This window comes from Schistocerca serialis, chromosome 12, assembly GCF_023864345.2.
Source record: "Schistocerca serialis cubense isolate TAMUIC-IGC-003099 chromosome 12, iqSchSeri2.2, whole genome shotgun sequence".
In the NCBI taxonomy this organism is placed as follows: Eukaryota; Metazoa; Arthropoda; class Insecta; order Orthoptera; family Acrididae; genus Schistocerca; species Schistocerca serialis.
In genome coordinates, this window is record NC_064649.1 from 83,399,201 (window position 1) to 83,416,298 (window position 17,098).

At 41.6% G+C, this 17,098-nt stretch overlaps 1 protein-coding gene across 1 annotated transcript in view; it reads right to left on the reverse strand.

Moving 5' to 3' along the window:
- Positions 1 to 8,346: 8,346 nt before the first annotated feature.
- Positions 8,347 to 17,098, reverse strand: part of LOC126428251 (putative mediator of RNA polymerase II transcription subunit 12) — a 54,267-nt gene continuing 45,515 nt past the window's right edge. Inside the window, exons 8-9 of the mRNA XM_050090165.1 lie at positions 14,616 to 14,923; positions 8,347 to 10,678 (exon numbers count right to left, since the gene is read on the reverse strand). Of these exons, the coding sequence (XP_049946122.1) occupies positions 10,332 to 10,678; positions 14,616 to 14,923 (655 nt within the window). The 3' untranslated portion in view covers positions 8,347 to 10,331. The remainder of the gene's footprint in view (positions 10,679 to 14,615; positions 14,924 to 17,098) is intronic.

A 17,098-nucleotide genomic window follows, 5' to 3' on the forward strand; every position in this document is an offset into this window, starting at 1 on the left:
GTGATCAAATGCTTATCAGATTTTGAGAAAAGGTGCAAGCAAAGGTGGTCCCAAAAATGGTGACTGATGAACAAAAGGAAATCCCGTGCCCAAGTGTCACCAGCTCTTGGGATGCCTTGAAAGTGACCCATATTTTTTCGACATGGTAGTGACAGGCAATAAGATATGGATTTTTGGGAACAATCTTGAATCAAAAAGACAAAGCAGTGAGTAGTAGACTAAAAACTCAACTCGCCCAAAGAAGGCTCGCACGAGCAAATTTGAGGTTAAGGCAACCTTCTGAATCCAAAGGTGTTCTTCATAGTGAATTTGTGCCTCAAAGATAAACAGTTAGTGGTCAGTTTTACACTCAAATCCTTGTACAGTTATGGGATAATGTGAAATGTGTCCGGAAAGACGCAGCGACCAACCGGATTTTGCAACACAGCACCGTCCCGGGCCACAGCGCCATCAGTGTGCAAGAGTTTCTTGCCGGGAATGATGCGGCAACACTGCCGTACAACCCTTACTTGGCATCAAATGCCTACTGTTTCTTTCTGACAATAAAGAGAAGCTCAAAGGGACACAATCTTGGGTTATCAAAGGGAGTAAAAAGAAGATTCAACATGCTACCTTAAGGAGGTTCCCAATGACGGATTCCAGGAAGCCAATGCGGACTGGGTGGAGTGATGGCAGTGATGCAGAAGGAATGTACTTTGAAATTTTTTATGGTTTTGTATGTTAAAAAGCAATAAATCACTTTAACAAAATTATTCTTGAAACTTTTGAGACAGATCCTGTATTACACATAACACACAGAAAAGCTTTCTATTTATTCTGGTACACATGGAGGATATATAATTTCCAATACAGTGAAATATATTTACACACTGTAGCATTTAAGGCACAATTAATAACTGGTTTGCTTCCTACTTAACTGATAAATAAAACTCTCAGCAACAAGAATATTGGTTTGAACACCACACTGCTTTACTAGGCATATTCCTATTGGATGTGACATGCTGTCGCCTTCCTCTGACCTGAGTTATCTCACCAGTTGTAGGAGGACCTATAGTCTTATCTGTGGTGCAACATGATATTTTTTATGTAAAAAATCATTGCAGGAGGTGAAAGAAGTGGTATGTGACAGATAAAAATTCTGGGACCAACGGGTAATCAAACTGTGGACATTTAGATTTGTAGTTTATCCACTGAACCAGCAAGCACAGATTTAATTAACAGGAGGAGGAAAGTCCTGTTAACAAGCTACATTAGAAATCATCTTGCTACAGGAGAAAAAGCTTTAACACCAGAACAAAGTGTATGTGGACATTTAGATTTGTAGTTTATCCACTGAACCAGCAAGCACAGATTTAATTAACAGGAGGAGGAAAGTCCTGTTAACAAGCTACATTAGAAATCATCTTGCTACAGGAGAAAAAACTTTAACACCAGAACAAAGTGTCCGATACCGAGTCCACTACTGTTTTTGTTGTATGTGAGTGATATCCCGCCTTTTTGTGATAAGTGAGAATTCTCTTTTCTTGTGATGCACACACACCATAATATATTCCACTAAAGATGGACCAACTAAACAAAATGTACAGGTCTTCTCAGTAAACTTATCCACTATTTTTTTTTATAAATGGACTACCATTTAATTAGAAAAAATACATGTCTCACTCAATTTTGGGGAGGTGGTAAACACACCTTTAATACAGCTATTTACTACACAGATTTCAACTACAACGCAAGCAGTATAAAACAGGCAATGAAAATATGCTGTACAGTTGGGTGTAAATTACAATAAAAATTGACTTGAAAACTGCATATTTTAGCTTTCCTCATTAAGTTCAGCAGTCTGCTGTGAAGAAGAGGTAAGCATTATTTCTACCTTGAATCACTCACAGACAGCATTACACTGTTCTGCTTCCAGCATCTCCAACACACTGGTCACAAACCCACAGTTGTGGAGTCTGAGCAGTTACCCATCCATCCTTGATTTGTTAAGCAAAGTGTTATAGCAAATCACATCATTGTATTCATTCACTCACTGTGCTCTGTAGATCCTATTGAGATGGAAAGACTTCAGTGATACAGAAAAAAAATTGGAAAACATGTTTGAAAATACGATATAGTTGTATAGATAAAAAAAAAATCTACTCATCAAGTGACTGCAGGAGAAAACACTTATAAAAAATGTGGGAAGTCTTTCCTTCTTGCCCGGTCCAGTAAATCTCTCCAGACACAGTGTTCTGGGTGACTTTTCCATAGCCCCTTCCCATTTGCTAAATCTCGCTACTAATTTTCCTTCATCCTTCTTCCTTTCCTTTCAACCCTTCAGCCAGAAGAAGGTGCCACTGGCTCTGAAAGCTAGCATATTTCCAAATCTTTTACATGTGTCTTCACCTGACACCAGTTGGTGAGCAGACTTTTGTATCTACCAATTCCATTAAATCTAGGTGTACATTAAAAAATGAAAAGCAAACCACTCAAAAAATAACACTACATTGGTTAATGCTGTTTGTGTTTATGCCAGTTCAATTTTGGCTGAATCAGAGGTGAAAAAAATCTACATCGTGTTTTACAAATAGTGGAAACATTGTCTGGTGTTACATGGAGATAGATCTGCTGTGCAAACAAATGCCTTCCTTGGGCACATGAGCAATTGTTCAAGCACCTGTGTTTCTCCACATTCATACTGATCATCTTCAGAGTAGCCCCACTTAGCAATGTTTACTTGTCATTTTGCGAATCCTATTCTTATTCTATTCAGTGCTCTCCACTTACTATGCTGCAAATGGCATGTTTGTATTTTTCAGAGTCCAACCATAAAAATACACGGTGTGTCTTGGGATGGCTTACTAGTGGTACTGTCTGTTGTATAAAGCTATTCCTTGACTTAAGATGAGTTGGAATTGTTTGGTGATTATACATTAAATGCCATGGATCGATCTACTGTATTTTCCTCTCTACTTCATTGGCTACTTAGCACATGATATTTGGTGGCGCTAAGGGTGCATGTGGGTAAATTTTGTGGACAAGTGTATGTCTCACGCATTCGGTGACAATTTCATTTAAAGCAAGATCTCCTTGTGTGAACTGGGAAGACTCCCCCCATACTGGTGCCACATATTCCCAGCTGCAAAACAAAGCCCTACTTCTGGTGATTGAAGAACTTCAGGCTGTGCTCCCCATGTTCATCCAGTGATTTTATGGACAATACTGTTTCTTTTACATATTTTTTCTTTTAGCTCTGTGTAATGGTTTTAAATGACAGTATACAATCTTGGCTGAATCCCAGATATTTTGGTTTGATGCAGTAGTGAAGTCTAAACACTCTCCATTCTATCTCCAGCTGATGTGTAGCTTCTCTATTATGCTGGTGGAATGTACGTACTTCATTTTTTTTTCTGGAGTAGTCTCCAGAGGTATCCAACTTTTCTGTCAGTTTTCTTTCAGCTTCTCCATATGTTCTGCCTTGAGCAGTAATAGCATTGTCATCTGTATACAGGGTGCGTCAAAAAATGTATACAGACTTTGAAGTGTCATAGAAAATTTATTTCCCTTTCTACAATGTTAAATTTCTGGAAATGGAAAGCTTGAAGTCCAATTGGAAAAATAAATGTACTTTGCAAATGTGATTAATGTTCAAACTGGTGGCCTTCAGCATCAATACATTTCTGAGTACGAGTCACCACTGATTCCATACATCGTACCAAAATGTCCAATGAGATTTCTGCGCACACCACCTGAATCTCATTCCAAAGTGTGTCCAGATTATGTGGTTTATGTTTGTACACCTCCTCTTTTACTGTGCCCCATAAGAAGAAATCCAGCGGCGTGAGGTCTGGAGAGAGTAACAGTACCTTCAAAGTGGAAAGGCCCAATGAGTTCCCTTGCAGACAAACCACACCACACATTTACACCAGGCAAATTCACAGCCTTTTCAACTGTAATGTGAGGATTATCTTCAGCCCAGTACACACAATTGTGCCAATAGACAGTTCTATTGGGTTTGAATTGGGCTTCATCTGACCAAATTATGCTACCCATAAATCCCAGTTTACGTCTCACCATCTCCTGAACCCATTCACAAAATTCTAACCTTCGATCTGGATTGTCGTCACTTACCTGTTGCACCAGCCTTGGAATGTACACACGAAACTTGCCTTTCTTCAGAATGCCTAGCACACTACTAGCACTTACATTACTCTCACGTGCCGCTTGAAGTGAATGCTGAAACAGTTCCAAGACTGCAGTTGTGGAATCATCACCTGTAGCTGTACGAGGTTGCCCTGTTCGACCTTTATGCACATCACACACTGTTCCATGAATTTCGAATTTGTCTCGTAGACATGTAATTGTTAACCTTGAAGGTGGTTCTGCACCATACTCACTCCTCCACTGTCTTCAAACCGCAGCTACATTCTCAAACTTCCAGTACCATTTAATTATATGCTTCCCTGCTTCAAAACTCCAACGCACGTCTTCCATGTTGCAGTTACTTCCTTGCCACTGCTGCCACCTGTTGAAGAAACACAACATTACTTTCTCACAGATATTTAACCTTGTAGAATGGGAAATAAATTGTGGAAAGTGTGTATAGATTTTTTTGACGCACCCTGTATATAAATCATTTATTTTTGGCTGGTAATTTGTGTACACATCATGCAGAAAAGGGGAAAGATCACTCCCTAGTGGTAATCCATTCTTTTGGCTTCTTCATCTGCTTTTCTTCCCTTGAAGGGTTTGACAGAAACTTCATTTCTGCAGCATGCCTATTAACATATTCTTTGTTATTTCATAGATTTTCACGAGTCTGTGGTGGTTTACTGTATCATAGGCAGCAGAAATATCAAGAAAGACAACAACAGTTGTTAATTTCCTTTTGAAACCATCTTAAATGCTTCCTGAGTTCGAGTCTCAGTCTGTCACACAGTTTTAATCTGCCAGGAAGTTTCATATCAGCGCACACTCCGCTGCAGAGTGAAAATCTCATTCTGGAAACATCCCCCAGGTTGTGGCTAAGCCCAGTCTCCACAATATCCTTTCTTTCAGGAGTGCTAGTTCTGCAAGGTTTGCAGAAGAGCTTCTGTAAAGTTTGGAAGGTAGGAGACGAGGTAATGGCAGAAGTAGAGCTGTGACGACGGGACGTGAGTCATGCTTGGGTATCTCAGATGGTAGAGCACTTGCCCGCGAAAGGCAAAGGCCCCCAGTTCGAGTCTCGGTCCAGCACACAGTTTTAATCTTCCAGGAAGTTTCATATCAGCGCACACTCCACTGCAGAGTGAAAAATCTCATTTTGGAAACATCCCCCAGGCTGTGGCTAAGCCTAGCCTCCACAATATCCTTTCTTTCAGGAGTGCTAGTTCTGCAAGGTTCGCAGGAGAGCTTCTGCAAAGTTTGGTAGGTAGGAGACGAGGTACTGGCAGAAGTGAAGCTGTGAGGACGGGGCGTGAGTCGTGCTTGGGTAGCTCAGATGGTAGAGCACTTGCCCGCGAAAGGCAATAGGTCCCAAGTTCGAGTCTCGGTCCAGCACACAGTTTTAATCCGCCAGAAAGTTTCATCTTAAATGTGTTTCGTCAGATTTAGTATTTGACTACAACATGCTTTACCATGTCTGAAGTCAGCTTGTCCAGGAGAAAGTTACGCATCAATTTTGTTTGCTATCTGTGACACAATCAGTCTTTCAATATCTTATACAGGTGACAGGTTAAGGAAATAAAATGGCTCTTTGTCAGGCTTTAGTGATGTCACTACTTGTTTTTTCCTCCACAGTATGGCAATGTGAAATGTTTCCAAATGTCTGTTCATCATCCTCACAAGCCATTCATTAGTTTTTGGACAGAACTGCATTATTTCTTCAGATCACATGTTATCAGAGTCTGCTGCTTTATTTTCTTTCAGTTCTTGCACTGCTCTCCCCAGTTCTTCAGGTGAGAATGGAGTTTCTAGAGATTCACCCTCTCCTCCTATGTTTCACTTAAGATTCAATCTAGTCACCTTCTGTCTTGTCTTTCCACTCAGTAGAAGTTGGTGAGCACTTTGGTTCAGAGTGTCGTTTGTACTCAACAGTGGACCAGTAAGAGCAATGCTAATTTTTTTTTTTCAGCTTCCACATTCTTTGACTGTTCTGTTTCATGTCTACATCAAACAGTAATTCATCTCATCTTCCCCTTCTTTCTTCAGCTGTGTTTGAAAGTAGCTCTTCTTCCAGTTCAGCTGCATCACCTGAGAAGGAACCCGCATTTTACTTGCTACGATAGTCGTTCAAGAGGTCTTGTGAGTGTGAGTCAAGACCAGATATAAATTGGATCCCACATCCCTGTGGAATGTGCCTCATTGATGTTTTCTGTACAAGATAGACAAATTCTTTGTAGTATTCTGAGTCTGCCTCTACCATTTCAAGATCCATATCTTCTCTGTAATCTTTCTATTTCACTTTCTTGAAGCTAAACCGGCATATGAAGGACACAATTTCTACTCGGAAAACTCTAGAAACTACACAAAATACAGGACAATGCAGCATCTTGGGGATACATTCCTCTACAGTTTTCGTAATACGATGAGCAATGTTCTCAGTAATAATGATATTGTCTGGATTATCCCCTCTGCTATCTGCTGCTATTAAATGATGGTCTTAGTTTAGGATTGAAAATAAGCTTCCTCTTTCTAGTTCTTCCCCATTTTCATCAGTTGTGTTCTATCCCCGTTTGACACTTTAAAAGTCAAGTCTCCTAATACAATCTCGATGTTTCGGTAGTGAAAATTATGTGATTCGTGGAATGTAGAATCAGTATTAGGTGGTTTGTACCTTAACATAATAGTACATGACTGTAGCTCAAATCATTAAAAATTTCAGGTGTCCATGATACTTGTTGACTTCATCTCCATACCTAGTCTTACAAAGATACCACGGTTTATCGTATTGTGTCATTGCTGCTCGCGTTGGTCGAGATCCAATGACTGTTGGCAGAATATGGAATCGGTGGGTTCAGGAGGGTAATACAGAACGCTGTGCTGGATCCCAACGGCCTCGTATCACTAGCAGTCGAGATGACAGGCATGTCATCCGCATGGCTGTAACGAATTGTGCAGCCTCGTCTCGATCCCTGAGTCAACAGATGGGGACGTTTGCAAGATAACAACCATCTGCACAAACAGTTCGACGACATTTGCAGCAGCATGGACTATCAGCTCGGAGACCATTGCTGCGGTCACCCTTGGCTCTGCATCATAGACAGGAGCGCCTGTGATGGTGTACTCAATGACGAACCTGGGTGCACAAATGGCAAAACATTTTTTCGGATGAATCCAGGTTCTGTTTACAGCATCATGATGGTCGCATCTGTGTTTGGCGACACTGCAGTGAACATGTATTCGTCATCACCATACTGGCGTATCACCCAGTGTGATGGTATGGGGTGCCATTGGTTACACGTCTCGGTCACCTCTTGTTTGCATTGACGGCACTTTGAACAGTGGACATTACATTTCAGATGTGTTACGACCCGTGGCTTTACCCTTCATTCGATCCCTGCGAAACCCTACATTTCAGCAGGATAATGCACAACCGCATGTTGCAGGTCCTGTACGGGCCTTTCTGGACACGGAAAATGTTTGACTTGCTGCCCTGGCCACCACATTCTCCAGATCTTTCACCAACTGAAAACATCTGGTGAATGGTGGCCGAGCAACTGGCTCGTCACAATACACCAGACACTACTCTTGATGAACTATGGTATCGTGTTGAAGCTGCATGGGTAGCTGTACCTGTACACGCCATCCAAGCTCTGTTTGACTCAATGTCCGGGCATATCAAGGCCGTTATTACAGCCAGAGATGGTTGTTCTGGGTACTGATTTCTCAGGATCTATGCACCCAAATTGCGTGAAAATGTAATCACATGTCAGTTCTAGTATAATATATTTGTCCAATGAATACCCGTTTATCATCTGCATTTCTTCTTGGTGTAGAAATTTTAATGGCCAGTAGTGTATGTGAATAACAGAACAATATCATCAACAAAACATAGGTTCTTCACACATGATTCATTAGAAGATATTTTCCTTTTTCGCAGTTTAGGGATTTGAAAAATTCCTGATGAAGTGTAATGACGCATGTAGCACTGTTGAATACATTCTTCATATACTGATACGAATTGAATTTATGCCTTGTTTCTCAAGGGTTTTAGTAAATATTTTGCTGAAACTGAGGCAAAAGAAGTTTCAGTCTATCTGAAAAGCATTAAGTCATAATAAGTAACAATATGAGGTGTCAATGGAAATCTCTCTCTCTCACACACACACACACACACACACACACACACAAACACTTATACTGCTTCTCCATAAAATATTGCCATTACTGACTCAAAATTCCTTTATTTACAGAAAATATACATGATGCAAGAATGTTTGACCAGTCTTTATCTTTGATTAACCAGTCTTCATCTTTGAGATTACAACAAAACCAGACTGTTTCCTGCCACAAAGCAGCATAACCACAGCAGATATACACATCTTAAAAGCAGAAATTATTTTTTGTTATGACTGTAAACCATATGTATATTTGTCTTACAGTTTCACTAAGGTACACCTTCGTTTTCAAAAAGGGAATTTCTCATAAGGAGAAACCAGTAATGCAAATTGTTCTCTGATAGGTCAACTGTTTCTGTGACAGCTACAAAACAAATGATGGAGTTGAAAAACTGGCAGTCTCTAACGAATGTTTTGCTTTAGCAGCACTTACAGCAGGCAATCTCACCACAGCTATGACATCATCTCATATCATGCTCGAAGTGTGTAAACAACTCCATTAATTATCTAACAATTTCAGACAATATTTCATCTCAACTACACTTGCAGTATTAATCACCTTGAAATCGCTTGCATAAAAACAGAGTTAAATGACTTGAGCTCCAGATGTGCGCAAGTGGTGTTTCTTGTCAGTCACAGTATATTGGACACACAGGAAGACAAGCTGCCGAAAGCCGAGACGAGGAGTCGGATAACACGAGCTACCAACTACAGATGCACAGTAGAACTTAATTTGAAATTATTTTTATGGTTATCCAATCTGTAGCTTTTATGTTACGAGATATTCTGATTTTTGAGATGGTGTCCATGTCTGATAGTGGAAGCTTGCTCTACTGAAATGTGTCATTTAATATGATTAGTTTTTGACCATGTGGTTTAGATAAGAAGTATGTGCAGTGGAACGAGACTCTCAGAGCCCTTGCCACAAGAAGTTCTACCGCTGATCAATGACTGATCTAAAAAAATTAGTAAAACAGGTAATAGATATGTTTATTTTTGTATTTATAACAAAAAAACGATCAGTTATAGACCTCTCCAATCCTTGTCCTTCACCCTTCTTCCTTCCCCTTCAACCCTTCTGCTTCAAGAAGGAGCCACTGGCTCCGAAAGCTTGCCAATTACAACAGTCTTTTACGTGCGTGTTCTGCCGCCGCTTGGTGAGTAGATATTTTATCTATCAGATTACATATTTTTGTATTTATATATATCAGTGAGATTCAATTGTATTTGTGTGTGTTTTGAAAGACTTGTTAATATAAATCCTCTGTGAGTGGGTCTAATTCTTGGAGGCGCATCATACCGGGTGGCAAGTTTTCTACCCAACCTGTTTCTGCTTGTTAGAACAGCACACTACAGGGACTGTACATCACAGACTTCAAGGACTCGGTGTACTCTGTCTTATTCTGTGTGGAAGTCACGATTATATCACAGTGTATCAGCGAGGGAACAATCCCAAAAGATTTTGTGTAAAGATTATTTGCAAACAGATCTTCAAAATGATAACAATTATCGCAGTAAAAGTAAAGAGAAATCCAATGTAAGAAGGCTGACATAAATTGTTTGAACTAATACACCTGTTATTATTCAGAGTGTACAATGTACTCTTTCAAAGTACATAAATTTATTGGAGTTAAATAAACTGAAACAACATTATTCGGAGTTAATGTCCAAAAAAGGTGGCATAGTCGAATTTAACTGACCAAGCTGAAAGTTTCTCTTAAACTGCTGAATTGCAACTGTGACCTCTCTTCCATCTAGCTACTGGTAAAATCAGTTGACAGGGCAATATTTATGACAGTCAGGTTTGAATATTCCACATATCGGTTAGTACATATATTCTGCAAAAGCTAAACTGCGACACCTTACGGTCCCAGTACATCGGCGATAGTGGCACCGGTAGCAGATTTGCAGTACATTCATTACAGCAAACACTTCGAGATGACAACAGTGATCTGGAACTGTCCGAGGACGACTAGGAGGAGGAGCCGGGAACCCCGCCCCGGGCGGTCCGCCACACAGCGTGATGGCGACCTAGGTGGGGTTCTGCAGCTGTGTGGGGATCGTGATAACCTGCTGCAGCACTGGTACTGACGCCAGTGCCGGAATTTGCCCTGCCAGCTGTGCCACCGCCTGCTGTTGCGGCTGCGGCTGCTGCAGCTGCAGCTGCAGCTGCTGCTGCTGTGTGTGTTGCGTCTGCTGTGTGTGCTGCATGGGGCGCTGCACCACCTGCACCAGCTGCTGCAGTTTCTGTTGTTGTTGTTGTTGCTGCTGCTGCTGCTGCTGTTGTTGCTGCTGCTGCTGTAGTAATAGTAGTTGTTGTTGTTGTTGCTGCTGCTTCTGCTGGCTCTGTTGCAACAGCGCTGCAATATTTGGTGCACCTAAAAAATATTAAATTGGAGAGAAATTGATGTAATAAATGTATACTCTTAATAGCTTTATACACATGGGCCACTGGCTTAGAGCTACTGCGATAGTCAAGGAGCCTTCAAAGAAAGTGTGAAAAATGGAAATAAATTCTTGAACCAAACAAAGCATTTAAAACAAAGAAAAAAGTTTCGTATTTAATATAAATACACACAACTGTGACTAGTCACTTTGGAAATACTTGTTTATTTCTGTAAATTACTTTTTGAGCCATTTCAGCTTCATTTTCAGATATGCAGAAGATACAAGATAAGTAATGTGTCATACACTGAAGCGCCAAAGAAACTGGTATAGGCATGTATATTCAAATACAGAGATATGTAAACAGGCAGAATACGGTGGTGTGGCCGGTAATGCCTATATAAGACAACAAGTGCCTGGCACAGTTGTTAGATTGGTTACTGCTGCTACAATGGCTCAAGATGTAAGGCAGATTGAAAGTGGTGTTATAGTCAGCATACGAGCGATGGGACACAGCGTCTCCGAAGTAGTGATGAAGTGAGAATTTTCTCAAATGATCATTTCATGAGTGTACCATGAATATGAGGAATATGGGAAAACATCAAATCTCTGACATCGCTGTGGCTGGAAAAAGATCCTGCAAGAACAAGACCAATGACGACTGAAGAGAACCGATCAATGTGACTGATGTGCAACCGTTCTGCAAACTGCTGCAGATTTCAATGTTGGGCCATCAACAAGTGTCAGCCTATGAATCATTAAACAAAACATCATCGATATGGGCTTTAAGAGCCAAAGGCCCACTCGTGTACCCTTGATGACTGCATGACACACTGCTTTACGCCTCGCCTGGGTCCGTCAACACCGACATTGGACCGTTGATAACTGTAAACATGTTGCCTGGTTGGATGAGTCTCACTTCAAATTGTATAAAGAAGATGGACATGTATGGGTACGGAGACAACCTCACGAATCCATGAAAGCTGCAAGTCAGCAGGGGACTGTTCAAACTGGTAGAGGCTATGTAATAGTGTGGGGTGTGTGCAGTTGGAGTGATATGGGACCCCTGGTATGTGTAGAAACTAGTCTGACAGGTGACACATATGTAAGCATCCCGTCTCATCACTTGCATTCATTCATGTCTATTGTGCATTCCAACGGACTTGGGCACAGTTCCAGCAGGACAATGCGACACCCCACGCATCCAGAATTGTTAGAGTGGCTCCAGAAATGCTCTTCTAAGTTTAAACACTTCCACTGGTCACCAAACTCCCCACACTTGAACATTATTGAGCATACCTGGGATGGTTTGCAGCATGCTGTTCAAAAGAGATCTCCACCCTCTCATACTCTTACGGATTTATGGACAGCCCTGCAGGGTTCATGGTGTCAATTCCCTCCAGCAATACTTCAGACATTAGTCGAGTCCATGACATGTCGTGTTGTGGCACTTCTGTGTGCTCGCGGGGCCCTACACGATATTATGCATGTGTACCAGATTCTTTGGCTCTTCAGTGTATTTTTTTGTGACACAACTATATATCACAGAGCAACTGGACCAGTAGGGAGGGTGGGAGGAAACCTTAACTTTCCAGCAGTAGATTGCTCAATTGCCTCTGTGCTCCTGGAGGGTTAAGACACCTCCTTCTGTGAACCTCTATGTAGTGGTTATGATGGAATAAACTTTAGAGCAGGGCTTGTCAACCATTTTTTCTACTGTCCACTTCTGTGTCACTGTTAGTAGTGAAACTTTTCAAACCACCCACAAATTCCACAGTAATAGTGATGTGTAAAGTCAGGAAGTAATTGTTCTTCATAAAATTTATAAGTCAGAGTTACAGGAAGTTAATGCATATAATAATAAGTACTTACCACATAACTTATGACAAAATTTTATGAAAACCTAATGAAAAAATTTTAAAACCCCTGCTCCCTACAGCCCACCACGAAAGCTGGAACGTCCAGTGGTGGCAAGTTGACTCTCACTGCTTCAGAGCAATTTTATGTGAAACAGTTTTAAGCGAAGCTCAACAAAATGAGTCTCACTTCAAATTGTATCAAGCAGATGGACATGTATGGGTATGGGAAGCCTTTGGGGACGATTGTCTTTCCAGATCACAGTTGAACAAATGGCAAGAGACGTTTAGAGAAGGTCGAGAGGAAGTCATTGACGAGGTCTGCACGGGAGGCATTTCAACATTGTGAATGGATGCTTGTGTGACTCATGTGCACCAGTTACTGAATTCAGACCGTCAAATTAGTGTTTGCTTGAAGTCAGAATAACTGGAATTGCCAAAAACAGTTGTTTGTGAGATTGTATAGGAAGACTTGGCTATTTGGAAGATTTTTGCTAAACTTGTGCTTAGAGTTTTGACCGACACGCAAAAGCAACACCGAATGTGTGAAGAACTCAAGCAACTCTGAGAAGATGATTCCAATTTCCTACACAATGTGATCACTGGGGAAGAGTCACAAGTCTTTTGGTATGATCTGGAGTCAAACAGGCAGGATGCGGAATGGCAAACAACGTTATCACCGCACCTTCAGATGAGCATGTCCCGGTTGAAGTCCACACTCATTGTTTATTTGATGCAAAGGGGGTAGGGCATGCTCAATTTTACAAGGAAGTGCTCCACAGACTGAATCATAGGGTTGTTTCATGTCTCTGAAAGGAGTTCCACACTTCTTCACATGCCAACTCACACCACCTTTGTTGTCAGGGCCTACCTGACCAGGATCAGTATGACAACAGTCCAAACCTGGCCCTGGCAGACTTCTACTGTTCCCTTGGCTGAAAAGTGAACTCAAAGGAAAGCATCTCAATTCAGTTGACAATGTGCAAGTTACTTTGATGTCTTCTCTGAAGAGCATCCCGACAGGAGTTCCAGAAAGCTTGCGACACTTGGAAATCACATTGGCAAAAAATGTATTGATGAAAAAGGGACATACTTCAAAGAATTTTAATTGAAGTTCTTGAACCTATCTGGGGAAGGAGGGTGTGGTGGTGGTGGAATAAACACATTACTTTCCAGATTAACCTTGTATGTATTTATTTTCATTGTGTGATGCTGGGTACTGGCTGTGAGAGGTGATTTACAAAATACTTTAATGTATTGCCACGAGTGAGTGTCATATAGCAAATTATGTTGGCTTCCATTTTCATTGCCTACTGGCCACAGAATTAAGCATGATCCACTGCAAACACTCGTTAACAGTGAAACTTCCTGGCAGATTAAAACTGTGTGCTGGACAGAGACTCAAACTCGGGACCTATGCCTTTCGTGGGCAAGTGCTCTACCATCTGAGCTACCCAAGCATGACTCGTGCCCCGTCCTCACAGCTTTACTTCTGCCAGTACCTCGTCTCCTACCTCGCAAACTTTACAGAAGCTCTCCTGGTTCGGGGCGCGAGTCGTGCTTGGGTAGCTCAGATGGTAGAGCACTTGCCCGCAAAAGGCAAAGGTCCCGAGTTTGATTCTCGGTCCAGCACACAGTTTTAATCTGCCAGGAAGTTTCATATCAGCGCACACTCCGCAGCAGAGTGAAAATCTCATTCTGGACTCATTAACAGTGTTCTACAAGGTCAATAAAGGACAAACTATTGTTACTGCAGCTGTCTTTCAGTCCAAAGATTGGTCTGAAGCAGCTCTTTGTGCTAGTCTATCCCTTGCAACCCTCTCCAATTCTACATAACCACTGACACCTACATCTACCTGAACTACCTTATTGTAGTCAAAGCATTTTACACTTTTTTAACATGATGCAAACCCATTGCAAACATGTTACAATCCTCAAAAGTCCAGTAGTAGCTGCAAACTAGGTTGCGAATATTGTTGCAAAAGGTATTCCAAACTCAGTGTAAATGTGGCTTCAGAATTTAATTATTTAACAAATTTCACCACCAAATAAAACTCCTACAGAGAGAACTCACCTGTTGTCGGTGCTGGCACAGTCCTCTCGCCTGCCAGCTGCTGCTGTCCCTGAGCCTGCTGCTGGTTCTGGGTGGCGGTGCGCACCGTACGGCCGAGCAGCGAGTTTCGCGCCTCGCGCAACCGCCGCCTCCAAGCCAGCCAGCGCGCCAGCTCCGGCTCGGGCTCCTTGCGGTCCGGTCCCGTCGCGGCAGCTGCCGCCTCTGCCCGCGACTCCAGCTGGCTGTAGTAGGCCTCACGCAGGATGCGGAACGCCTGCACGTTCCCGAACGGCAGTTGTGTCACGGGATCGAAGTAGCGTGCCGGTTGCCTGCAGAAGCCACAGCCTCGGTCATGAGACACTTCTACAGAGGAATGACAGTGTAAACTTAGCTGCAGAGAAAGCAGGTGGCAATTTGATATCCAATGGATGAATTCAAAAGAATTGTAATTTATCCACATGAAAGGTGGCTTATGTAACACTCATTCAATCAATTCTTCAGTACTACTTGTCAAATGAAGGCAGTATTGTTTCAGTTAGGCTGTATTTGCTTTACACATCCCCCCACCCCTTCCTTATGTACGTATACTATTCACCACCAAGAATGTTACAATATTTAAGTCAAAACAAACGGAAAAACATCATGCGCAGGAACTACCATTTTCATATGCACAGCAGCTGCTCCAGTCAAATAACTGATAACAGTGTGGAAAGCTAAAACAAGCTGGGGAACAAACAAGTAGTCTACATAAATGCACCAGTAATACAATAAGTTCTGTAAAATTCTGAAGGTACCAGTGATAAAAATACAGGGAGAAAAAGGTTATCTACAACAGGTACAGATACAACACTGCAACTGTAAGAATTAAAGGATGTGTAAATGAACAGCAGTTGAGGAGGATGTGAGATGGTGTTGTAGCTTATCCTGAATGTTATTCAGTCTGTACATTCATCTAACTGTGAAGGAAAGCAAGGAGTATCTTTGTAAGGGAGGTTCGTTGGAGGGGGGGGGGGGGGGGGGGGGAAGAAGAAGAAGAAGAAGAAGATGAGGTTTAGTGATGACATTCTGATCCTCTCAGAGATGAGAAACTGAAAGGAAGAACAGCTGAAGGGAATATATAGAGTTTTGATATGAAATGAAAGATGCATATGGCTTATCTGAGCAGAAGGGGAGTTCGCCCGCCTGAGTGCAAGTCTTTTTATTTGATGCCACTTTGGCGACTTGCATGTCGATGATGATGATGATGACGATGATGACAATAGACGCAAGCACTTCCAAGTGGAGAAAATTCCCCACCCAGCCAGAGACTGAACCCAGGACCCTATGAACAACAGTGTTTTGAAAAGAAACTGTAAGATGAACATCAACAAAACTAAAAGAAGGATAATGGAATGTAGTCAAATTAAATTGGTTGATACTGTGGGAATTTGATTAGGAAACTAGACACTTAAAGTAGTACATGACTTTTGCTATTTGGGCAGCAAAATAACTAATGATGGCCAAAGTAGATATAATATAAAATGTGGAGTGGCAATGGCAAGAAAAGCACTTCTGAAGATGAGAAACTTGTTAACATCAAATATAGATTTAAGTGTCAGGAAGTCTTTTTTTGTAAGTATTTGCATGGAGTGTAGCCATGTATGGAAGAGAACAGAAGCTTTTGAAATGGTTCACTGTTGGCAGCTGTCAGTCGACTGTGACTGAAAGTGGAGAAACCAAGTTTCGTGCTGTTATTAAACATTTTCATTTGAAGGATTCAACTGCTGCACAAATCAAAACAGAAATGGATGACGTTCACATGGATTCTTTGCCATCACTGAAGGCCGTTTACTTTTGTATTAATGAATTTAAAACTTCATGGGGCAAGCGCCGAAGACGAAGCACACTCTGGTCCTCCAACTATGGTCACCATAAAGGAAGGCATTGAAAAAAACCATTATATGGTGAAAGTCTGTCAAATAAAAATCTGTGAGATTACAAAGACTGTAGGCATCTCAACTGAATGAGTGCACAATATCATGCATTGAGAATGTGTGCAAGATGGGTTCTGCGATTGCTCACACTTGACCCAAAACGTATTAGGCACAACATTTCAACACAATGTTCGGCGATGTTTAATCACAATCAGCACAACTTTTTTGCACCGATTTGTGACTGTTGATGAAACCTGTATCCATCATTACATACCAGAATCAAAGCAACAATCAAATCAATGGACAAGGGCTGGTGAAAAAGGTAATGCCACAGTCCCCGTCTCCCAAGGAATAATCATCACAGATAGCTTGGAAAAGGGCAGAACCATAACCGGACCTTATCGTGCTTCATGTCTGGACTGCCTGAGATGTGCGTTGTCTGACAGATGGTCCAGATTAGCACACAGAAAAGTGCTCTTTCACCAGGATAATGCACCACCCCACACATCAGCAATTACAATGGCAAAAGTGCATGAATTAGGCTTTGAATTGGTGCCTCGTCCACCCTGTTCAACAAATTTCTCCCCAACT